The sequence below is a fragment of the Populus trichocarpa genome, chromosome 4 (assembly GCF_000002775.5).
Source record: "Populus trichocarpa isolate Nisqually-1 chromosome 4, P.trichocarpa_v4.1, whole genome shotgun sequence".
Classification (NCBI taxonomy): Eukaryota; Viridiplantae; Streptophyta; class Magnoliopsida; order Malpighiales; family Salicaceae; genus Populus; species Populus trichocarpa.
In genome coordinates, this window is record NC_037288.2 from 17,629,690 (window position 1) to 17,654,845 (window position 25,156).

Below are 25,156 nucleotides of genomic sequence, written 5' to 3' on the forward strand. Positions count from 1 at the left end.
TAGAATTAAAACTCTATGCATTTAACAAGTCAAACCGAACAGGGTAGTGATAAGAAATTATCAAGCTGCACCAAATGTCATTACCATAACTGAAACTAGCGTTTAACTATGAGCTATTACAATAAGGATGAAGACATTCTACTTTGCCACTGTAGTTTGGAGAGGCAAAGAACTTTCGACTTCCTTAGCATCACCACTCCTCTCTGCAACAATCTTTGACATTCCAAACATCTGAAAATAAAACCCAAGTCTTAGGTCAGCAACCAATGCACACACTCTCCGATTACACTATAAAAAGAGTAGCGCATTGTCAGTTGGCAATTAAACATTGAACATGGAGGTGGGAACTAACCTTCTTGATAGTCTTCGTAAAACAATCCTTGTGCTCATCCATAGATGCATGAATGAACTCATCGATGTGATCCTTCAGATCCTCCAAAAAAGTGGCATCATCCTTCTTCTTCCTTCGGCATGAAGTGATGGCCGGATCCAGGGCTGCAGGTGACTGCTGTTTTGCTGGTTGACTTTTTTGTGTTTCCATTTGAGATTTTTCCTGTCATACACGAATTAGTTCATAACAATACTACAGAGTAAAGTTTAACAGGTTCTACAAATCCTGCTCCCACTCTACACAGAGTCATGGTGACGCAAACAACATGGAAATGTTAGCCAAAAAAAAACACAGGAAGAAAATAATAAAAAAAAAAACTAACGATACAACATAACATGAGATTCCTGCCTTTGGTCCTTGCTCAGCTATAAATATAAATAGTTGAAAAGAAAACAGAACAAAAAGCGGTTCTAGCTTCATCGATTTCCAAGTTGAGGCAGGCACTCATGAACAAAGACTTCCCTCATCCTTCCTCACGTTGGACTAAAAGATCTCATTAAGTATTCCGGAATTGAAATGGCTTTTACTAGTAATTTGATCATCACTTAAAATCTAACCAAAACCCGAACTTGCAACAGGAATACTAATTTAAATGGGCCAAACAGCCAAAATTAATAGATAATATAAACAACCCTTTTCGTAATATAAACCTTCAATACAATTTTCTCCCTCGATTCTCAAAACCCACACATTTACAACCGATGACCTTCGACTCCGCACAAAATCGAAACTTATAGCAGCACACACATTAACTTCCAGCTTTTACGACAGAAAAGAGAACACTGAGTGCAGTGTGCCCGGTGATTCAAGAGTGTGTATAACAGCTTTAACTAACTATCATCAGTTCTGATTTGTGTCCTAATAAACTTAACTAACATTAACTGCATCGAACAAGCACAGAAAATACAATAACTATTAATCGCAATAAACCAAAAAACAAAGAGAGTATAGAAACATACCAGGAGCAAAACCCAGTAACAATTGAAGCACGAATTGGTAAGAAATTTAGTCTGAATTTATGGATGGAAATAACCAGAAAGAATCGCTTCCTTTTTCTTGATTTGTTTGTTTATAACACAGTGATTTCTTCGTGAACTGGAGAAATTTATAAAATACTCCCGTCTTGGAAGAGAAGTCGGGCCTCTAGTTGCCGAATATGGTTTAATAAAAAAAACACTCTTCTGTCTTGGAAGAGAAGTCAGGCCTTTAATTGTTGAATGTGGCTTAGCCTAGTACAGATGAATGGTGAAGGACTGATTAGGCTTGAGCCCTTAAAAAATGTTTCCTTTTGGGCTCGGGTCGCCCATTGACCAACTTACATGTGGTCACCAGAGGGGCCATGCCCGAATTTGTATGCATGGCCAATCGTTTTATAGTCTACCAGTTAAGTACCGCCACAGCTACCACACCACTCAATTTAGAGACTGTTTGGTGCTGTGAAAAATAAAAATAAAAATAAAAATTAAATAAGTAATTTTTATTTTTTTTATTGAATTACATATATAATTACATTTTAAATCTTGATTTTATAAAAGTTAAAATAATATTTTTTAATTTATAAAAACTTGATTTTTATTTATTTTATATGCAAAGATCTATTTTACAATAATTTTAATCAAAAAAAATTTTAAATCTATTTTTTTAAAACCACCACTAAAAATATATTTTTAAAACACAATAATAAAAATCATTATAATACCATATACACACTAAAATAGTCTAACTAATTTTTTTAAGCGATATATCCCTAAAGACGTATCATTTTTTCAAGAGAATATGCTACAAGGGGCATATCCCCAAGGCCTATCATTTTTTTTTAAGAGAATATGCTAGCTAGTGAATTAATTAGGGGTATTTAAAAATATTGTAACAATTATTTTTTAAAATATTTTTTATTATAAAATATATTAAAATAATATTTTTTTATTTTTAAAAAATTATTTTTATCATTATATTAAAATTATTTTTTTAAAAAAATTAATTTGAACAAATTTTTTTAAAAAAATTTCATGAAACATAATTTGGAACTATAAAATTCCACGCGGACATCGTATAGGACACGTGGCAGGCACATACACGTTTATCTTTATAGGGTGAGTGATAGAAGGGGTACAAAAAATCATTTGCAGCGCGTATCAAAGATGCGTGTGGCTAAGGACCTTTATTTTATTCCTGCGAACTTTCTAGTTGATCTACGGGATAAGGGTGATCATTTTCGGTTCGGTTTGGTTTTTATCAAAAAAAAGTAATCAAATTGAAATTAAAAAAAAACAGAAACCGAATCGAAACCGGGTCAAACCGGCCTGTTTCGGTTCGGTTTTTTAGGACCAAAACCGGTTCAAACCGGTTTGGCTCGGTTTTTTCCGGTTATGCTCGGTTTTTTTGGTTTGGCTCGATTTTTTTTGTTTTTTTTCCGGTTTTGGTTCAGTTCAGTTCGGTTTTAGGCTTATAAAACCGAACCGAACCGGCTGGTTTTTCTAAAATTTTATTCGGTTTTTTTTCACGATTCGGTTTTTTCGGTTTTTTTTTTGTTTTTTTCGGTTTTTAAGTTTTTTTGTTCACCTCTACTACGGGAGATGAAGTATTGTGAAATGGGTGTCTTAAGGTTGATAGTGAAATGGGTTTTGTGTTTTGGGATATTTGGTTCAACCCGCCTTGAGTTTGGATGGTTTTTTTTTATTATTAACATGGGTGTCCGGGTCAGTTTGCACGTACCTCGATTAATTTTACGGGCTCTAAAGTTAACGATTATATAAACTTTATTACTGCTAGTTAAGGTTGTGACTTTTACTAGATTGAGTTTTTGGAATATACCGTTATGTTATCAATGTTGTGATATATTTTATATCTGGAGTGTCTTTAAAATTATGACACATAAGATCATAATTTAATAATTTTAAGAGGTTGACTTCGTGGCTAATAATTTGTTTCATTCCTTAAGTTTTTGTGTTTAAATTTTGGAGTCACCTTTAATTTTTCTTGTACGCAGCCGGCCAAAGTGGGAGTGCGTCCCTAGAATAGTCTATTAAGAGACTAATGCACGAGAGTTTTAAGAGAAAAGTTATTTTACTTGGTTATTATTATTTTTATTTAGTTTAGTAAAAGTATTTTTTTTCTATGGTGATTTTACCTTTTTCTATTTAATTTAGAAAAAGTATTGAGATTGATAAATTTATTTTTTTCTAGCTTGTTTAGGAGTTTTGTTACCTTTTGTTTTTATTTTGAGGTTTTTTAGCTTATTTATGTTGGTTTTTAAACTTATTTAAAGAGATTTAAACCTCCTAAAAAGTCGGATCATAATAAAGTTTTATTTTTAACAATAAAACTATGAATTGAGGTTCTTGTATTCCATCATATTTGACCATTAATTTGTTTTTTCTTGTTATTGTCTTGTTATTTGTACTTCTGTCTGCTTTAGAGATCTAGTCTTAATTGATACATAAGCTGTTTTGACAATATATTTGTTGTCAAACAAAAAACAAATCCAACTTAATATATGGATGAGGTGTATCAATTATATAAAAAAGGACAAATCCAATTTTAAACTGCTATGAAACCTTAACCTTAGGGAGTTGCTTTGATGGTTAAGAAGATTTGTAACATCCTTAACTTTTAGAAAACAATTTCAAAATAGTGTCCTTTTAGGTAATGCAAAAATCAGGATAAGTTTTTTTAATTCATAATTCATGATCACACGTTACCTCATTTTAACTATTTAACATTCTACTGAAATTTTAGCAAAGTTTTCCCTATACTTGGATTGTACCAAGTTATCAACATCTTTATATATGTCATAAGTCAATATCACAATCATGATCCAACTATTTTGGACCTTGCCCACCTCAACACAACTCAAGAATAACATACTTTTAATTTCCATGAAATATAAACAATCTAGGCAAGAAAATTAATCAACTCAAGACTTGCATAGCATGCTTAATTAAACAATCCAAAGAAACTTTAAAAATTAGAAGATGATCATATTTAGGGTGTGTTTGGTATTGCGGTAGCTGTTGTGGTTGTGGTTTGAAAAAAATTGTTTTATAAAAAGTACTTTTAATTGAGGTTGGTTTGAAAAAATAGGTGTTGGGTTAAAACTGTGGTTGAAATTGAGGTTGAAAAAAAATAGTTTAATGTGTTTGGTTAATAATGCTTTTGAAATTGAGGTTATAAAATAATTTTAAAAAATATATATTAATATTGATATTTTTTAATTTAAATATTGTAGATTTAACTTTTGTTATTACATCATGAAATAAATAATACTTTATATAAAATATTTTTTATTGTTCCATTAAAATATCTACAATTCCATTACGTATGAAATATATCCGACAAGGACTACAGTTTTTTTGGTTTTTTAAGCGCGCAATAACATCAGGTAAAATATAATCAAGAACAAAATTGGAATTGCGATCAAATTCTGCAAATGCTACTTTATCAAGCGATCTTTGTCTAATTTATATAGTGTCATTAAATAATGTTAAACACTAGTTTTTCAAATAAAAAAATAAAAAAATTAAAAATAATTTTTATTTTACTGGGTTAGACCTGGTTCAATGTATTTTCAGTTTTGAACCGGAACCGGTTTGGCCGGAACCGGTCCGACCGGAATTGTTGTTCATGCTAATTAATTAGCATGAACAGTGTAACATGCATACAGTGTACAGTGTATGCAAGTTACACATACAGTGTATGCAAGTTACACTGTGCATGCTAATTAATTAGCATGCACAGTGCGTAAATATGTTGCCCATTGTTTACTGTTGAAACAAAAGCAGCCTCTTGTTGCTTCGCGATTGCTGAGTTTGCAACGCAGTAAAAGGTGGGACCCATGAACAGTTAACGACGTTTTTTTCTGTAACCAAACATATATTTGCTGCGTTTTATTTCAGCCGCAGCCGCGTACGCGTAGACAAACGCCCTCTTAGAGTTTTATCTTAATTAATATAGATTTCAATATTGCTTCACAATATTAACAAAAGAAATACAAGGTAATGATATTCATACTGCTATAAACATGATTATAAGTCCAAAATACAATACCAAATTTATGATACATATAAATTTAACATCTATAAATTACAATTTTTATATATATAACAAAAGCTGGCACTACAGAAATTTACTGATCGGGCCTCGTGCAAGTGGATCCTGACAATTAAATCATTTCATCAGCTTTCCACCAAAAGAAGAATGAGCTCATTTGAACTTCTAGAACTCAAGATATGGGCTGCACATTGCATAATGTCTGGGTTGTAGGACATATTCAGACTTCTCTCTTGTTGCTAAGATTTGAACTTCAAAACAGCAGAATTGAGTCTTGGACTCTTCATGAATGTTTTAGGCCTATGTTTTAGCTTTCTAGCCATATAAACCAAACTGAAATTCAAGATCTACAGCTCCAAATATGACTCAATGACTAAATAGTATTCTAGTTTGAATTGAACCAGCATATCTTTTCTAAGCTTAACCCTTTCTTTGTCCTTTCGCTTTCAATGGTTAATCATATCAATTAGTCCTTTGAATTGTGAGATATACTTGCTTTTAAAATGAGCATTCACCATAAATTAAATCTATCTTATATTATCAGACTTGTTATTATAAAACATGCTTAAGTTAGAGAATTTAATGATACTTTAAATGCAATATGATGATATAAAGCCTTAATGAGAATGCACTTTTAAGTACTAATCAGTTGCCTAGACCCAAACATGTTGGGCTCGAGCGTGACAGCTCGAGCCTATGATGGCGCTAGGGTGCATGTCCAGCACCATTGGTGCTGAGCAGCACTCCCAGCATAGGCGAACACCCACTAGGGTGCACTAGGTGGATGCTTAATGCATTGCATATTGCCCATACATTGGGCATCCATATGCCCATGCAGGGAGCATGGGCTCGGGCTACTTGCTCAAACCCATGTTCCTGATACGTGGGCTTGGGGTTCTTACACGAACCAATACTCCTTGGGAGCCAGGTTCGGGTACCATGCCTAAGCCCATGTTTCATAGGTGTTTTTTTTTTTTCATATTTTTCATCTTTTAGAGGATTTCTTTGGGGCTATTTTGAGGGATTTTTTTGGTCTATTTTTATTTGGATCCATCAATAGCCCTCTAAGTCTTTGTGGTATTAATTCATAAAGATTTGTAAAAATACATGGCTACCATGACGAGTTCATCAAATTTCCTTTATATGAGAAGAGGGATTGCAACCCTGGTTAATAAACTGGAGAGCCCATATGAAAAAGTGTGCATAGTGTTTGAAAAAATTTCTAAGTAAGCAAAAAGGAACCATAGAGGAAACCATACTTAGAAAAGATTTTAAGAGCATACTTAGAAAAAATGTTAAGTGGTTGGTGGAAACCCATGGAGGGTGACCCTTGGTGATACCCATACTTAGAAAAAAAATTTAAAGGGAGGAAGGGACAAATCCATAGAGGGTGGTTTTATTTCACCAGGAAAACCAAGTTCATCCCTTAAAAAGTGGTTGTACTGGAGTGTAAGAGGTATGTGACCTCCCTGAATGGCATAAGGCATGAAAGCCCTTAATTAAAGAAAGATCTTACCAAATAGTGGGAAGTTTGTAGCCTCTTTAATGATGGTGTGAAGGCTTGGGAGCCCCTCACTGAAGAATGGTCAGTGGTGTGTGAAAGATATATGACCTCTCTAGGATGGCATGAGACATGTGAGCCCCCATCAAATAGTGGTTCTAGTTTTAGACTATATTGGAAAGGTGGGAGATCCAAGATCAACCCCTAACAAATTGATAAGAGGCCCCTAGGCATCACCTAGGGAATATGGATCCCATATCAACGTCTGACAAATTGGTGAGAGGCCCCCAGGCATCAACTGGAGAATGAGGAATTTCAGATTAACCCCTAACAAATTGGTGAGAGGCCATAGGCATCACTTGGAGAATAAGGAATCATGAATCAACCCTTGGTGAATTGATGAGAGGCCCTTAAGCATCACCCAGAGAATAGGAATTCCAGATCTACCCCTAGCGAATTGGTGAGAGGCCTCTAAGGAGATCAAGTTAATCCCTTCTTAAAAAGTATCCAGAAGCCCCCACTGGAGATCTGTAAATAGGGAATGTATGTTAGAGATATATTATTTTTATTTAAAAAATAAACTTACATTTACATTGAGAATTATTCATCCTAAGGTGATCTAAGTGATAGGTACAAGGGAGGTTCTTAGGATCAACATGTTTTGGAGGTGGTGCCAAGGTGTTTTATTTGATTTCCCTAATAACTTCAAATGAGTGATCCTTAAGATACACCAAATGACTATGGGTTGATCTCTCAAGATTCTTCCTCGAGTTTTCATTTCTAGTAGGAGAATGATTTCACTTGGAAGGTTTTTGGTTATCCATATAATAAAAAGGGGAGCCATGTTGTAGAAAACCAGCCTTTTTCACCCCGTATGTGATTTTTCATGACTTGTGTTGTTACATATTTTTAGGTCCCCTTACAAAAAAAAATGAGAAAATAAAAAAATATATATATTCGAAAGAAAACAAAAAATAATAGCAGTAAAAAGAGGATACCAAAGTTTAGAGCAATTGAGGACTGAATTAATTAGCTCAGAAAGAACAAGGATTGTGTTGTTAATGGTGCTAAAATCCAGGGGTCTAATTACAATTTATCCAGTGGCTTGATTATAAAATTGTGAAACCATAAGGACCAAATCAAAATAGCCATTTGAATTGAAAAATAGAGTCGTTTCATGGACAACTGTTCATTGCCTTCTTCCTCAGCAACTGTTTCAACAATAAAAATGTTGGAGATGTTTCATCATTAAAGGCATTGAAATCGTCTCAATTACGGGGCATGTCTCACAGCTATTATCAAGCCGACCGTTACCAGCACAGGGCTTTCTCTGGCCTTATAAAAGCAGAAGGAAAAAAAACAGAGGGGAGGAACATAGAGAGAGAAAAAGAGAAAGAGAGGGGGAACAGAGGAGAAAAACACAAGGAGGCAGAGGGAGTGAACAGGACAGGAGAGAAAACAGAGAGAACGCGAAACCAACAAATAAGCTAAGTCACCATCGGCTCCCTCTTTTCTAGAACAAAGAAAACAGCAGAGGAAGTCAGCACAACCATCGGCTTCACCTTCTCCAGAAGCAGGAAACCAGCAGAGGAGGCCGGCATCACCATCGGCTTTTCCTTCTCCAGAATCACGAAACTAGCAGAGTAGGTTAGCACAACCATCAACCTCCTTTCTACAGAACCAGGAAACCAGCAGAGGAGGCCAGCGTCATAATCAACTTTTCCTTTTCCAGAATCACGAAACCAGCAGAGTAGGTCAGCACAACCATCAACCTCCTTTCTCTAGAACCAGGTATGTTCTCTTCCATTCTTAGCCTCTGCAAAATGATGCATGTTACTGTGCGAAGGTAATTTAATTACCTTCGTACTGTTCATGCACGCGTGAAGAAATTCACGCATGCTTTAGGCTACCTAGCCGGGTCACTGGCTTAGGCCAGTGACCCCGCTAGGCTTGCTGGGTCCACCCCAGCCACATGGGCCGAGCTGGGCCCAGCCCGAAAAAAAAGAGAGGAAATTTTTTTCAAAAATTATTTAAAAAAAATCAGTGATTTTCCCGTGTATTTTTCTACTGAATTTTGCTTAGTATTGGTTTGTATTTTTATACTGTAAAGATACAAATCTAGTATTAAAATACCTAGTTTTTGTCAAAAAATTGAAAATTTTAAAAAAATGTTTTTGTTTTCAAGCATATGGCCAAGGATCTTAAAAACAAATCATATCATATTTTCATACAAAACAAATTCAAAAATATGTATTAGCATGCATTTTGGCTTTAATAACCAGTTTATTAAAGTCACGAGAACTAAGCCAATATTTAAAAAATTTCAAAAAAATTATTTTGTTTTCTTTTAGTATCTGGGGTTACGACAGTAAGAAGTATTCTAGATATTAAATTCTTTTGTTGACGTTATTACGTTTTACCCGATAAGATAAATATCTATTTACCGAGGTGGACTTTTCTTAAACCATAGACAAACCAACAACTAGAAAACACGACAAGATCTTAGATTTTATCAGACAATAAAACAATACAGCTTGCCTTAGGTAGGGCGTATTTGAGGTGCTAATACCTTCCCTTTACACAACCAGTCCCCGTACCCAATCTCTGAGACCAGTTAAGGTTTCTAGTGATCAAAATACTAGGCGGCAACTTCCATTCCTGGTTTCCACGAATAAAAAACAAGAATTTCTTGTCTCCCTATTTTTCCTGATTTTTTCTAGGATACCAACATCTAGGATTTGAGAGTGGATTTTTTCACTGCGACGCCGCACACGTGCGACAACTTGTTTCACTTTAAGCAAACTTTTGTTTGGTAAAGCATAATGTTTTCTCCAGAGGGCATGTTCCCTTACCCCTCTAATCAAGACCTCTAAAGCTATTAGCTTAAGCAATTCTTTTACCTTGAACATCTCCTTATAGACTTGCCTTTTTGCGAGGAGGATTTTGCACATTGAGTCATTGTCCTGGATTACTAACTCTAAGCTATCGTGTATATTTTGTACATGCTCTCTTGGGTCGGCTAGGTCATCATAGTTGTCCAAACTCATTTTTATGCAAATATAGTCCTTAAGAAGTCGATTGTTCAATACTCGTTTGAATAAGGGAGCACCCCTCCATTAATGGAGATTATAGTCATTCTCTTGGGTATGCTCGTATATAGATCTTCTCATAGTCCTTTCTATTAGGCTTTTGGGAACGAAGGGAGTTTGACATGGAATAATGGTCACGATAACTAATGTCTATCCCAGGGTAGCTAAGGGGAGGACGTTTAAAGTACTAGTTTTATACATGAGTATCGCAATGGCACGAGCGACCCCTTAAAGAACTCTTAGTATTGTCATTATGTTTAGTCTCCCTTGAGTAGTGTAATCGTCTACGGGCACCTGGTGCAACTAGTGATCATGGCACTGAGGCGTTGTATGTTGTCAAGGTGGCAAGGTTTGATTTAACCTTAGGTTGCCAACATGGTATGAGTGAGGAGTTGCATTTGACTAGTGAGTTTTGAAGGTTTGGTTAGGTAAAAGTGTTCATGGTAACGTGTAGATTTATCTCGGGTCCTAACCCAAGTGTGTCTTGGTTATGTGCCATGGAATGATTTGGAAATGTCAAAGGCAAGATTTAGGAAGAAATTGATGTTATTTTTTTATCAGTTTCCCACAGATGATGCCAATTGATGAGTCGTAAAATCCAAAATGTTTAGGAATAACGCTGATGTATTGGATAATTAGTTGATCTCTTAGTTCAAGCAATCTAATTCATTCTCCATAGTCAATATATTTGGTGACTTGATATGAAAAAACCAGAGGGTTGGTAACTAGTAGTAGGTGATGTCTAGTAAGCCAGGTGACCGGTAGCTGGTATTTGCAAAAGATCCCATTTGATAGACGTAGGGACTCTCCAATGGTAAAGTCAATAACTTTATAGAAAGAGAAAATACAATAATATTCTAAAAAGAGATGCTTTATATATATATACACAGTAGATAATAAAATGACTGTGAAACTTTGATTTAAAGGATTCACGGTGTATTTATAGCTTAAGAATCTTATCCTTTTGTGGAAAGTAGAGGTTGAAGTGTAATTTCACTCTTATGATATTTTGAGTTGTATTTTACTCATATAATACATATTGGATTAGTATAAAATAATGAGGGATCCATGTGAGGTCCAAAAAAAATTATTTGGCAAGTGGTATGCCCGGGCAAGGTGCATGAGCCCATTGAAGGTGAAAGTGGGTTCGGACGCGCTTCTTGGACCCAAACACGCTGGGTTAGGGCGTGACAGCCTGAGCTCACGATGGTGTTAGGGTGCACGTTAAGCACCCTTGGTGCTAGGCATCATGCCCATCACCAGCTAGGCGTTCACCCTGCATGGGTATACACCCATTAGGTGTACTGGGCGGATGCTTTGTGCATTGCATAGTGCCCATGAAGGGAGCATATGTGATTAGTACTTAAAAGTATATTTTTATCAAGGTTTTATATCATCATTTTGCATTTGAAGTATCAATAACTCTTTAACTAGAGCATGTTTTATAATAACATGTCTAATAATATAAGATACCTTTAATTTATGGTAAATGTTCATCTTAAATGTAGGTCTGTCACATAAATCAAAGGATTGATTGATGAGTTTAACTACTGAAATTGAGAAGACAAAGAGAGGGCTAAGCTTAGAAAAGAGATGCTGGTTCAGTCCAAACTGGAACACCATTTAGTTATTGGATCATCACTGGAGCTGTAGAACTTGGATTTAGGTCTGGTTTATATGTATGTAAAGCTAAGTCATAGGACTAAAACTTTCATGAAGAGTCTGAGATTTAAAAGTATCATTTTCAAGTTCAAATGATAGCAACAACGGAGAAGTTGAAATCTGTCCTACAGCCCAGACACTATTCAGTGTTCAGCCCATATCTTGAGTTCTAGAAGTCCAAATGTGTGGATTCTTGTTTTTTTGGAAAGCTGAAACAATTTCCTAGAACTTTTATGAAGACTATCTTCAAATTCGGATGTTAGCAATGATGTTTTGTTCAGACAAGAAGATAAGGATTGTCACCAAGTCAAGATGTGGCTACCTACTCAATAATTAATCACCAAATCAATAGTTCTGAATTTTGGCATATAAAAGGAGGCATTTGCCATGCATTTAGGCATCTTGGTTTTCAGATCAAAATCATGTTCTTGCTTTCTTTCTTTATATTTTTGTAATGCTTAAGTTTTGCTTTCATTATTCTCTTGTTTATGTCTTTCATTTCCTTTACTATACTTATATAATCATGTTCTCCTCTTGTTTATTTATATTTCTCTTCTTCATTATGTTTAGCTAAGTTTATTATGTCAACGTGAAAAGGTTTCACTAATGATGTTAGGATAAATACAATATAAACTCAATATGGACTTCAATGATTATATCCTAAACAACTTGCTATTAACATGTTTTATCATTTTTATCTTATTAATTCTTAATACTTTGCTTGTTAAATGGTTAATCTAAATTTGTGTTGTATAACACTTGGTACAACAAATGCTTGGCACTTTCACAGCCAACCGTATGGTATAACCTACACCTGTGCTATGAAAGGACTTGATTTGATGTTAACATAAGTTAGCATCATGAATTCCTGACAATATTTAAAAGTTTGGTGTTACTTAAATAAGATAATTAATATGATCATGTTAATAATTTATAATGAGATATTAATGACAAATCATCCGATTAGAACCTCCTTTGTGTGTGGTTTCCAGTTAAGTATTAAAAAAAGTTGATATTATACTTATTTAAAATACCATTAATGGATCCTCTAACCTTGACAACTTTTTTTATCATTGTTTAATCTTCACATTAATCTTACATCTCAAATTCCTCTTTGACTCATCATCATCATAATTATTATTATTTATAATTTATATAGTTAACCTCCCTGTGGTTCGATCCTGGTCTTGTCGGGTTGTTTATTACTTCGACACTCCTACACTTGGGAGAAGACATCAATCTTTTGATCGTGTCAATATGCTCGGGCTACTTGCTTGAGCCTATGTTCCTGGTTTGGGGTCTCGGGCTACCACGCTCGAGCCCATATTCCTTGGGTATATATCCGTGCGAGAAACACCCATTTCTAAAAATTTTCGAGTAAAATTCTATCTTGCACCATTTACTTGATTTAAAGCCTTTAAATCAAATAAGTGGGGTCATGATAGAATTTTACTGACAAATATTTATTGTTATTTTTAATTAATTATAAAGATAAGTTTCAAATTGTTGATATATGAAGAAAAAATGAAAATCGAGTAACAACTTGTTCTTTTAGCTTAGTTCATTTGTTTTGTATGAAATTTAATTAACTTATTCCAAAGCGAAGAAGAAGACTAGAAATCAAATTCAAACAACAAAATACATATTGCTCCTTCATTCTCACCTTATTTTTCGAAGTCATGTATGTGAAAAAACACTATTTTTGAACCTTCCACTCTCTTCACCCCTAATGAATAGGTTTTTTTTTTTATAAAAAAAAATCTTATTTATATTTTTTTCCTTGTTTAATTTAAGAAATTAAATATTATGTTCAAGTAAGGGTTTGGTGATTTATTGAGTTTTAAAGCTTAAAAGGAAAAAGTTGGAGAACTAGATAGAGAAGAAGAAGAAAGTGAAGGCACCAAGCTTTTTCTTGTATCATCCTTCTTAAATTCTTTTTAATAAGAGGTAAGAAGCTATACTTTAAGGTTGAATTGAGTTTTTATTGAAGTTAGAATTACGGTATGTTGAATTTTGGTTAGATTAGATGGATTGAATTGTTTAGCTTGATCAAGTATTATGAGAAACATGTTCTTTATCATGAAAAAGTCAAGTTGAATTAAAGGAAAATTTAAAAGAAAATTTGATAAGTACTTAAAAGTGAATTTTTATTAAGGTTTTATATCATCATATTACACTTGAAGTATCAATAAATTTCCTAACCTAAACATGTTTTATAATAACAAGTCTAATAATATAAGATATCTTTAATTTATAGTAAATGCTTGTTTTTAAATGCAGATTTACAAAATAGACATATCTCACAATTCAGATGATTGATTGATGTGTTTAACTATTAAAATTGAGGAGATAAAGAGAGGGCTAAACTTAGAGAATAAATTGTGGTTGTGCTGGTTCGATTCAAACTGGAACACCATTTATTTTTAGGTCATAACTGGAGTTTTGGACCTTGGATTTAGGTGTGGTTTAGCTTGATGTAAAGCTAAGACATAGGTCTAAAACATTCATGAAGAGTCTAAGATACAATACTGTCATTTTAAAGTTCAAATCCTAGCAATAAAAAAGAAGTCTGAATTTGTCCCGCAACCTAAACACTGTTCGGTGTTCATCCCATATCTCGAGTTCTAAAAGTCCATACGAGCCCATTCTTTTTTTTAAAAAAAAATACTAAGCCAAATACTCACAACTTGATGAAGATCATCTCTTCAAATTCCGATGTTATCAATGATGTTTTGTTCAACCATCAAATCAATAGTTAGCCACCAAATCAATAGTTCTAAATTTTAGCTTATGAAAGGAGGCATTTGTCATACATTTAAACATCTTGTTTTTAGATCAAGACCACACTTTTGCTTTTTTTATATTTTTGTAATTTTCAAGTTTTATTTTATGTTATATTCTCATTAATTTCTTGTTTATACTTATCATTTTTTTTACTATACTTAGTTAATTTATATCATAGTTTATGAAAAACCTTATTACATGCTTGTGTAACTTCAATATAAAGTTCATTGGGCTATTAAAGCTTTTAATTCAAACCTTGATAATACAAGCCATTTGTGTAAGTTACAAATACATGAGCTTGGAGAAATAAGAAATGATGCATATGAGAATTCATAAAGCAAGAATCAAAGTGTTTCATGACAAGAAAATATTAAGAAAAACATTTGATTGTTGATAAAAAAAGTTTTGCTTTATAATTCTCGACTCCTATTTCCTGGAAAGCTAAGATCAAGATGGAGCAGTCCATTTATTGTGAAACATATGTATCCTTATGGGGCCTTTGATATCGAGAATCCAAAGAATGACAATGTTTTTAAGGTAAATGGACATCATTTAAAAGCTTATTTTGATAATTTTTATAGTGAAAATGAATCCATTGGTTTGAATTCTTTTTTGTGTGACTTTTGTTTTGCTAGTCTTTTTCCAACCCCAGTCAAATGGTGGATAACGATACTCCGTGACTCTCAAATCAATTCTTTTAGTTTTTCATAATAACTAATATATATTTATATAATTTTTCAATTATTTTTTCCTTCTCTTTTCTTTGCATCTCCTCTCCCCCTCTCATCTAAAAAATGGACATTGCTCTCAAGAAATTAAAAAAGTATTTTCTCGTTTTGCCTCAAAATACGATAACAAAAATTTACCGTGCTAGGTGTGAAAGATTAAGGTTGTTAATGCACCAAGAAATTCCTGAAGATATTCACTGGATAATTGAAGCAAAGGTTCTTTTTTCAAGTGAGTCTTCCAAATCTTTTATTTCACACATGCCTAGGATAAGTAAAAACACTTTTGTGAAGAAACGTCGTGCAAAATGATTGAAAATCTATCATGGATGTGCTAGATGGACTTGTAATGCACAATGTTGTTTTTTAGGAATGATATCTATAAATCGTGAAGATAAAATACAATTAATTAAGAATGACCTAAGTAAGGAGTTTTTAGATAATCTTTTACTAACTCTTGAGATTCATCCTAGTGGAGATGTGCATCGTGTAATTCATGGTTTATGGCCCCATTTTCATAAAGAATATGCTAGACGTAGTCTTGGAAATCTAACTAAAAAAGACCTTGTTTGTCAGTTTTTAAGAAAACTAGATGGAAAGCCTATCCCTGACCTATAAAGGGCGTTTAAGCTATTCTTGGATGAAAAACCAAGGAAAGATGTGAGTCACAATCACAACTACTTGTACATATACATGTTCTAACACAAACAAAAAAAAATAACAAAGAGAGAGACTTCAGTTGACCTATATATAACTGATATAATTACATTTCCTTTTTTTTTTATCTATAAAATCTTCTCATCCTTCCCTTCATTTTTATTCAACCCATGCATTCAAAGAGTATAGGAGAGTGTAAAGGTTCCTTAACTCATAAAATAAAAAATATTTGTGTTTTTGGTGTATCCAGTCTTGGGAAAGAAAATGAGTTTTTAAAATCTTCTAATCATCTTAGTCGGGTACTAACTGAGAGAAAGATTCATTTAATGTATAGGAGAGGCAGCCTTGGGTTAATGTAAAGTGTGTCAACAACTACATTCTTAGAAGATAGTCAAGTTTTGGGTATCATCTCAAACGCTTTAGCCAAAGAGAATATCACTGGAAAAATAGTTGGAGAGGAACTAAAGGTCTTAACAATGTTTGAATGAATAGTTGCAATGCTTGAACATTCTAACGCCTTTATTGCCTTACCAGGTGGTTTGAGCACATTAGAAGAGATATTTCATAGTTTCTCCTAGGCCCAAGTAAATAATCATCGAAAACCTTTAATAATTTGTTATCTTTTCTTGATCATATTAATGATTTTTATAATAATTTGTTATCTTTTCTTGATTATGTTGTGGAATAGAAGTTTATAACATCTTTGGCATAACAAATTATAATCTTTGTTGCAACTGCTAAACAATTGATTGATCAATTACAATATTTCATCCCTGAAATTGATTCCTCAATGAATCGAATAGACTAGTCAACCATAGAAAGCCGTAAAAAATTTAGATTTGATTTGAGCCTTAATGTGTAAATATTTATGTCTTTTGGTTTCACTCATAACATAGTATTTTTTGTTTTGTTATTTCTTATATTTGTTTAAGTGTGTTACGGGTTTTTCAGTAGTAGTTATTTCAGGTGATGTCTTATATACTTTATCGTTTTTACTTTCAAAATTGAGGACAATATCTCATTTTGGTTGGGGGGAGGATATATAAACCTTTCTTTTTGTTGTTATTAAAACCATTTGATAGAATTGTTATTGTTAGAATGACAGAGTAAGGAGGAATTTTATTGACTCTTGAGACACATCCTAGTAAATATTTTTCTATGGATATTTGTAAAATTCATAACAAGGTTTATCATACGCTTCTTTTTTAATTATTCAAGTTAACAAACTCTCATATTGTTATCACTTAATTCTACTCATATACTTATTTAGCAAGTATTCGTAAACCATCATTTTCACACACACACTTTAACATATGATTGTAAGTTGCATATTGAATTATTACATTATTTATGTTCTTTTGTGAAAGGTAGCAACTAAAGAAAAGGGAAATTATATATATTTAAAGAATAAAACAATGATAATAAATATAATATCAATGATAATAAAATAAATAAATAAAAATATAGATAAGTTTGGTTTCGTAACCTCACTAACCTAAGCAATTAAGCCTGAAGAGGTGTCTTAACACCTGATACCATAAAGTCAAATGACTTAGGAGCTATTGGCTCAATGCTTGTTACATAGGTTTAGGAGAAAGCTTAAGGAAATCAAACATTGTACTTTCTACATTTAAGTATCTGCAACCCGAGTTACTAAGCTCATAGGGGGTGTTTCAACACCTAATGCCTTACCAACTGGTCTTAAAGTCAATAGCCTAAAGCTCACTACATGGGTTAAGGACACATTGTGTTTAAGTTATTTTTATTAAAAAAAAAAAATAATAATATATATTCCAACCCAAGGAAGTTAACTTTAGAAAAACATTAGAACAAATTTTGTTTTCTTCCAAGCAAAGTCCTATAACTATGTGTTGATATATTGAGCATAAGAAAAAGGTTTATTAATATCTTTCTTAAGAGGTATATGGCAAACACATAAATCTAATGAGAGTTTGTTTATTTGAATAGGTTGGTGGAAGTAAAATGATGAATACCTTGGTTTTGGATTCTGTAAATTATTTTTTTATTTTAAAGCTTTTATTACTAGGGACTAATAATAACATGGTTGCGGGTGTGATAAGTACTTAAAAGTGTATTTTTATTAACGTTTTACATCATCATATTGCATTTAAAGTATCATTAAATTCTCTAATTTAAGCATGTTTTATAATTCAAAAAATTGATTGATGTGTTTAACTATTGAAATTGGAAAGACAAATAGAGAGTTAAGCTTAGAGAAGAAATTGTTGTGCTGGTTCGATTCAAACTGGAACACCATTTAGTTTTCAGGTCATGATTGGAGTTGTGAACCTTCAATTTAGGTTTCATTTAGTTTGATGGAAATCTAAGACATAGTTCTAAAACATTCATAAGAGTCCAAGAATCAATACTGTCATTTTGAAGTTCAAATCTTAGCAACAAAAGAGAAGTCTAAATCTGTCTTACATCCTAGACATTGTTTCGTGTTCAGCCCATGTCTCGAGTTCCAAAACTGCAAATGAGCCCATTCATTATTATTTTTTGAAAGATGAGACAAATACCCACAACTTGCATGAAGATCATCTATTTAAATTTTGATGTTATCAATAACTTTTTGTCTAGTCACCAAATCAATAATTAACCATTAAATCAATAGTTCTAAATTTTAACTTATAAAAGGAGGCATTTGTCATATATTTAGACATCTTGGTTTTCAATTTAAGATCACGATCTTGCTTTCTTTCTTTGTATTTTTGTAATGTTTAATGTTTATTTCATGTTATATTCTCATTAACCTTTTGTTTATGCTAATCATTTCCTTTACTAAGTTAATTTATATCATAGCTATGTTCTTATCTTGTTTATTTATGTTTTTATTCTTCATTATGTTTAGTTAAGTTTATTTTTGTCAAAATAAAAGGGTTGCACTAATAGTTTAAGAATAAACATAATACAAATTCAACATGGACTTTAATATTTATATTCAAGAAAGTTTGCTATTAATATATTTTATAATTGTTATCTTACTCAATCCTAATACCCTACTTGTTAAGTGGTGAGTCTAGACTCGTAGTGTACAACCCTTGGTACAAAATTTACTTAATTCTTTTATAGCCAGATATGGATAACCGATATTTGTGCTATGAAAGGAACTTTGATTTTTTTTTCTACATAAGTTAACACCTCGAATACTTGACAATATATACAAGTATTGGCATTACTCAAATAAGATAGTTAATATGATAATGTTAATAACTTAAAATGAGTCATCAATTATAAATCATCTGATTGGAACCTCCTTTGTATGTGGTTTCCCGTTGAATAATGAAAAGAGTCTGGACTATACTTATTTGAAATATCATTAGTGGATCCTCTAACCTTGGTAGTTGTTTTATCTTCATTTAATCTTTATATTAATATCACATCTCAAATTTCTCTTCAACTCCATTTCTTTTATTATTTATGGTTTTATATAATTAACCTCTTTATGGATCGACCATAGTCTTACTGGTTTATTTATTACTTTGACACTCCTACACTTGGGAGAAGATATCAATCATTTGATTGTGTTAAAATTCCACTCTTTTAGAAACCTAGATATTTTGCCAAAAGAGAGACATAGAGGGGATGGAATTTTGTTTGATTCTTGTATTGAATTCAGTTAATTGTGTGAGGAAATAGATTTATTGAGATGGAAAATGAATGGATTGGTTCAATTTAAAGAGAAATTGAATGAAAATTTTTCCTCTTAAAGAACCCTTATGTTCGACTAAATGGAGATGAAAATAAGGGATTGATTTTTGTACTTTAAGGTGGATAAGTTTATGCTAAGATTGTGAAACAAGTATGATTAAACTTAAAAATTTGATGAAATTCAAAACGGGAACCTATAGGTCTTCAAGACCAAGGTTCGACCATTAAAAGAATAAAGGGGAGAGGATGGGTTTTGTTCTTAATGATAGAAAGATTAGTGATAGTTAAGTTAGGAATTATATTTGATGAAGGCACATGAAGAAATATTTCATAAAAGTTGAAAAGAAACCTGTTAACCTATTAAATAGAAGTTTCAGCCAAGAAGGATAAAAAAGAATTGAGTTTATTGTTCTTGAATTATTGTGTTGGTTTAGAGGCAAAATGACTTAATAATGGGTGAATTATGAAAATTGAAGAAATTTTGGTATCTTTCCTTTATGTATCTGTCAACCAAAGTTTTGAGTGGGGATATGAGATTGTTTATTTAATTAACATAACATGTATGTTTAGTGGCGTAAATTGAAGGATTTAATGTGAAGGTTAGGATTAAATTACAAGAAAAAATAAAAAATAAAAAATAAATAGATAAATCACTTCTAACTAAAACTTATGGCCAATGTGGGTTTCTAAAGAGGTTGGATAAATTAATTAGCTAGGCATATGTTTTTGTGTTGATATAATGGGTGATGAAATTTAAAAATGGGTAATATGAAAATGGAAAGAAATTGTTGAAAAATTCATGTCTCTTTTTCATAAGGAATATTCAACCAATCTTGAAAGAAATGGAGAAGAGAAGGGCTAAATTGATGATCAGAAAATTTATAGTAATGTTAAATATATAAATTAAATAGTGAGTTGATGACTATGTAAATAAAAGTGGGTGTAACTAAGGAAACCTTAAATTTTCTTTACTATTGATTTAATATTTGAATTTGAAATAAAAATTGGAGTTTGGATTCTAATGATGATTAAATGGTGTATAATGTTGGATATTTGTTGGTACAGGAAAAGCCACATGATATGCCTAACAACAAGAAACTACAACACGAGTACAAGCACTAGGTAGGTATCCTTCACCTTTTTTTCTAATTATAAGAAATTTTTAGAATTGTATAACTAGAATTTCTTTATATGCATATTGTTTATTTATTAATTGTGATATAAATATGAAAAAAAGAGATGATGAAATTAGACTAGCTGGTCGAAAAAGAAACCAATGACATCCGTGTTCAAATGGTCGGGATAATATACTAGACAAGCTAACCAAAAGGGGTTAGTGGCATCAAGTATGTCTGATTGTCGAGATATTGAATTATACGTGGGTTGAAAATGGCGATACTAAAATTGTTACGAGTTAAACGTGTGTGTGCACATAATTTATGAATTTGTTATGTTACATTCTAAAATGATTAATTGTTAGGGTCCTCTCACACAAGGGCCAATCAATACAAATTTTACAGTGCCACCTTTTGTTATTAATATAAAAATTGTGATTTATAGATGTTAAACTGATATGTATCATAAATTTGGTATTTTATTATGGACTTGTAATCATGTTTTCTAGGACTATGAATATCATTACCTTGTATTTCATTTGTTAATATTGTGAATCAATATTGAAATCAATATTAAAATCTATATCAATTAAGATAAAACTCTAAATTTTATCATCTTCTAAATTTTAATATTTCTTTGGATTGTTTAATTAAGCATGCTATATAAGTCTTGAGTCAATTAATTTTATTGCGTACATTGTTTATATTTCATAAAAAATTATCCTGATTTTTATATCACTCAAAAAAGCACTATTTTGGAATTGTATTCTAAAAGTTATTCTATGATGATTATGTTGATAGTGATAGCAGAATCAGTGGTAGTAATGATAGTGATGATATCATCAACAATATTCTAATTTATAAGTTAGAGGTCTAGTGTAAAAATAAAATGGAAGGTACCCAATAAAATAAAATTGTTAATTTAATTTGTAATCCATTTTATTATAAATTTTTGTTATCATAAAGTTAGATTTATCTAGGGGTTATATGGATACAACACATGTTAATAAAGAAAGTTTGAGGTTAACAATTCATTACTCTAGAAGCTTGTGGAAGAGAAATTATTTGTCAAATGATGTTTCTTATGCAAAATTTAACAAGAAATGACTAAAGTTGATATGAAAAGTTGTTATACACCAACAACGAGAAGAAAAAAAGGTGTTGGAGAGCCTTGATTATATATCCACAAGATCGAGGCAAGAGTAATTTACACTTCATGCAAGTTTTTTTCAACTTGAGAAAATCGATGCAAGAGGTTTTTAAGAAAAATTATTTTTTTCTTAGTTATTTTTCCTTGATTATTTTTATTTTTTTCTATTTAGTTTAGTAAATTAAATATTAAGCTTAATAATTTTATTTCTCTAGTTTTTTTAGGGATTATTTTTATTTTTATTTTACTTTCAAGTTTCCTTGTTTAAGTTGATTTTTGGATTTATTTGTAAATCTCTTATAGAAACATAATGCTTAAACAAAAAACATTTAATAATAAAAATTAAAATTTTTATATATCAATCTTATTACATAAAATTACATTTTAATTATACTTGGAAAGTGTTTGGGACGCGGCTGACTGCATGTTTTTAAAATTTTAAAATTATTTTTTAGGTTTTTTTATATTTTTTTTAATTGTTTTAATATATTAATATTAAAAATAAATTTTTAAAAATAAAAAATAATATTTAAATATATTTTCAGGAAAAAAAATTACTTTCAAAAACAATTATTTTTATCGTTACCAAACATGCCCTTCTTGTCATGCCCTTGTTATCTTTTCCATGTGCGTCATTCCCTCTCTCTTCCTCCTATCTTGACCAAAATCATTACACAGCAATTTTTTTTTTTTTTTAAATATCCCTCTACAAATGTAAGATAGATGAAACAAGAACTAAAAAAACAGACAAGTAACGATTGAAGATTTCATGTATCGTCGTCGTCATCATCACCAGTTATCTACTCAAAATATAGGTTGTCTTTAATCATTGTTTCTGGGTCTGGGTCGTGGTATCAAACCCTTCTAAACTCACCCACCTTCATTTCTCTTTCTTTATCGTTTCATCAGATCCGTATTTTAAACTTACATTAATCTCTTATATGCAAACCATAGATAGTCAACAACACCGTTTCTCTTACCACCACTCCATAAGCCAAAAGGAACCCGTCTTGAAAGCCTTGAAAATATAGGGAAGACAGTATGAACAACCCCCCTGAAACCGAATCCACCACCACCAATGGAGTCCAGATCCGACAATCACGAAGATTGCCTGATTTCTTGCAAAGTGTGAATCTTAAGTATGTCAAGTTGGGTTATCATTATTTGATAACTCATTTGTTGACTCTGTGTTTTGTCCCTTTAATAGCTTTTGTTATTTTTCAAGCTTCTCAATTGAACCCAAATGACATTCACCAGCTTTGGCTTCACCTTCAATATAATCTTGTAAGTGTCATTATTTGTTCTGTTTTTCTTGTCTTTGGAGCCACGGTTTATATCGTGACCAGGCCCAGATCCGTTTATCTTGTTGATTATGCTTGTTATAAGCCTCCAGCAAAGTTGCAAGTCAAATATGAACAATTCATGGAGCATTCAAAGCTGACTGGTGATTTTGACGATTCTTCATTGGAATTTCAAAGGAGGATCTTGGAAAGATCAGGCCTTGGTGAAGAAACTTATGCTCCTGAAGCTATGCATTATATTCCACCAAGACCATCAATGGCAGCAGCAAGAGAAGAGGCAGAGCAGGTGATGTTTGGTGCACTGGATGTTTTATTTGCAAACACTAATATCAAGCCTAAAGATATTGGTGTTCTTGTTGTAAATTGTAGTTTGTTTAATCCTACACCATCACTCTCTGCAATGATTGTTAACAAGTATAAATTGAGAGGGAATATTAGGACCTTTAATCTTGGGGGTATGGGGTGTAGTGCTGGGGTTATTGCTGTTGACCTTGCTAAAGATATGTTGCAAATCCATAGGAATACTTGTGCTGTTGTTGTGAGTACTGAGAACATTACACAGAATTGGTATTTTGGGAACAAGAAGTCAATGCTGATACCTAATTGCTTGTTTAGAGTCGGGGGTTCTGCTGTTTTATTGTCGAATAAAGCTAAAGACAGGAGAAGAGCAAAGTATAAGCTTGTTCATGTGGTTAGAACCCATAAAGGAGCTGATGATAAGGCGTTCAAGTGTGTTTATCAGGAGCAGGATGATGCTGGGAAAACAGGGGTTTCTTTGTCAAAAGATCTCATGGCAATTGCTGGTGGTGCACTTAAGACTAATATTACAACCTTGGGTCCTTTGGTTCTTCCGATTAGTGAGCAACTTTTGTTCTTCTCAACTTTAGTTGCTAAGAAATTGTTCAATGCAAAAGTGAAGCCGTATATCCCAGATTTTAAGCTTGCCTTCGATCATTTCTGTATTCATGCTGGAGGGAGAGCCGTGATTGATGAGCTTGAGAAGAATCTGCAGCTTTTGCCTATTCACGTTGAAGCTTCCAGGATGACTCTGCATCGGTTTGGCAACACTTCATCAAGCTCAATTTGGTACGAGTTGGCTTACACCGAGGCAAAGGGAAGAGTGCGGAGGGGGAACCGGGTGTGGCAGATTGCTTTTGGCAGTGGTTTCAAGTGCAACAGTGCAGTTTGGGAGGCTCTGAGGTATGTTAAGCCATCTACTAGTAATCCATGGGAGGATTGCATTGACAAGTATCCAGTGCAGATAGTCATGTAGCGTGCTACAATTTGGTTATAGATTCTTAATTTGGAGAAGTGTCCTTGATAGACTGGGCAGCAATTACTCTGCTATCTTTTTTTTCCTTTGTTAATTTATCGGGTTAGGTCATGTGTGATTTGGTTTTGAGAGTCATAGTGTCTCTCCTATTTGCTCTAGTATCTTGGGTTATATTAATGCCGAACCTCTTCTCTAGTGTCACTATACTTTACTGCTCTGATGGATTTTATTCTGAATGTATTCAAATCATTATGAAGTCTTTAGTTTTCTTAAAGGCATATAAAATCCATGTTTAGACGAACTTGTTCATTTAGTTTTTTCTTCTTCCTTTTTCTTAGAATTTAAGATCCACATATAGAAGAAATTGTAGCTTTCAACATAATTTAAAGACACCAGTCCATTATTATCAAGGAATTTGTCACAAATGCATATAAATCTCTCTGTTCTTTGGATCGAATTTTTAGTTTAATTGTTAAGCACAAGAAGTTGAGGGAACATACAGGGAGCCTCAGTTTTTGCTCATGGTCTCCCAATTCTTCCTTGCTTTCAGAATTTCTTGTCCATCTTTGAGCAAATCTTACCGCCACAAGGCAGTTCGAGTCTTTGTAATGTTGCATAGCTAGCTAGACTTTCTGGATTTGAATTCTGTGTTGACGGTGAAGATCATGAAATGAGATTTAGTTTCATCCAAGTACTGATTGCTTCGTGAGGTATTTTTTTCTCTTGTGCTTGTTTCATGTCCCCTTTTATCATTAGAAAAGGAAATTCCCAATTTAAATATAATTTC

General features: G+C 32.5%; 2 protein-coding genes across 3 annotated transcripts; one reads left to right on the top strand and one right to left on the bottom strand.

Moving 5' to 3' along the window:
• LOC7469993 (uncharacterized) lies at positions 1 to 1,542 on the bottom strand. 2 transcript variants are annotated; one of them, XM_024599127.2, is made up of 3 exons: positions 1,351 to 1,542; positions 353 to 553; positions 1 to 288 (listed from the first exon to the last, which is right to left on the bottom strand). In XM_024599127.2, the coding sequence occupies exons 2-3, from the start codon at positions 539 to 541 to the stop codon at positions 139 to 141; spliced, it is 339 nt and encodes a 112-aa protein (XP_024454895.1). In that variant the 5' UTR covers positions 542 to 553; positions 1,351 to 1,542; the 3' UTR covers positions 1 to 138. The 2 variants fall into 2 exon arrangements, with proteins under 2 accessions (XP_024454895.1, XP_002306109.1); XM_002306073.4 differs by having other exon boundaries at positions 1 to 231; positions 1,351 to 1,531.
• A 20,917-nt stretch (positions 1,543 to 22,459) lies between these two features.
• On the top strand, positions 22,460 to 24,670 carry LOC7461223 (3-ketoacyl-CoA synthase 4). The gene has a single exon (XM_002305395.4). It carries the CDS (start codon positions 22,837 to 22,839, stop codon positions 24,367 to 24,369), a length of 1,533 nt encoding a protein of 510 aa, XP_002305431.1. The 5' UTR covers positions 22,460 to 22,836; the 3' UTR covers positions 24,370 to 24,670.
• Positions 24,671 to 25,156: the final 486 nt, after the last annotated feature.

Bases quoted from the DNA above. Each gene is read 5' to 3' on its own strand.
- LOC7469993 (XM_024599127.2), bottom strand. From the start codon at position 541: ATGGAAACACAAAAAAGTCAACCAGCAAAACAGCAGTCACCTGCAGCC. The intron at 289-352 runs GTTAGTTCCCAC...CTCTTTTTATAG, and splicing joins TTACGAAGACTATCAAGAAG to TGTAATCGGAGAGTGTGTGC.
- LOC7461223 (XM_002305395.4), top strand. From the start codon at position 22,837: ATGAACAACCCCCCTGAAACCGAATCCACCACCACCAATGGAGTCCAG.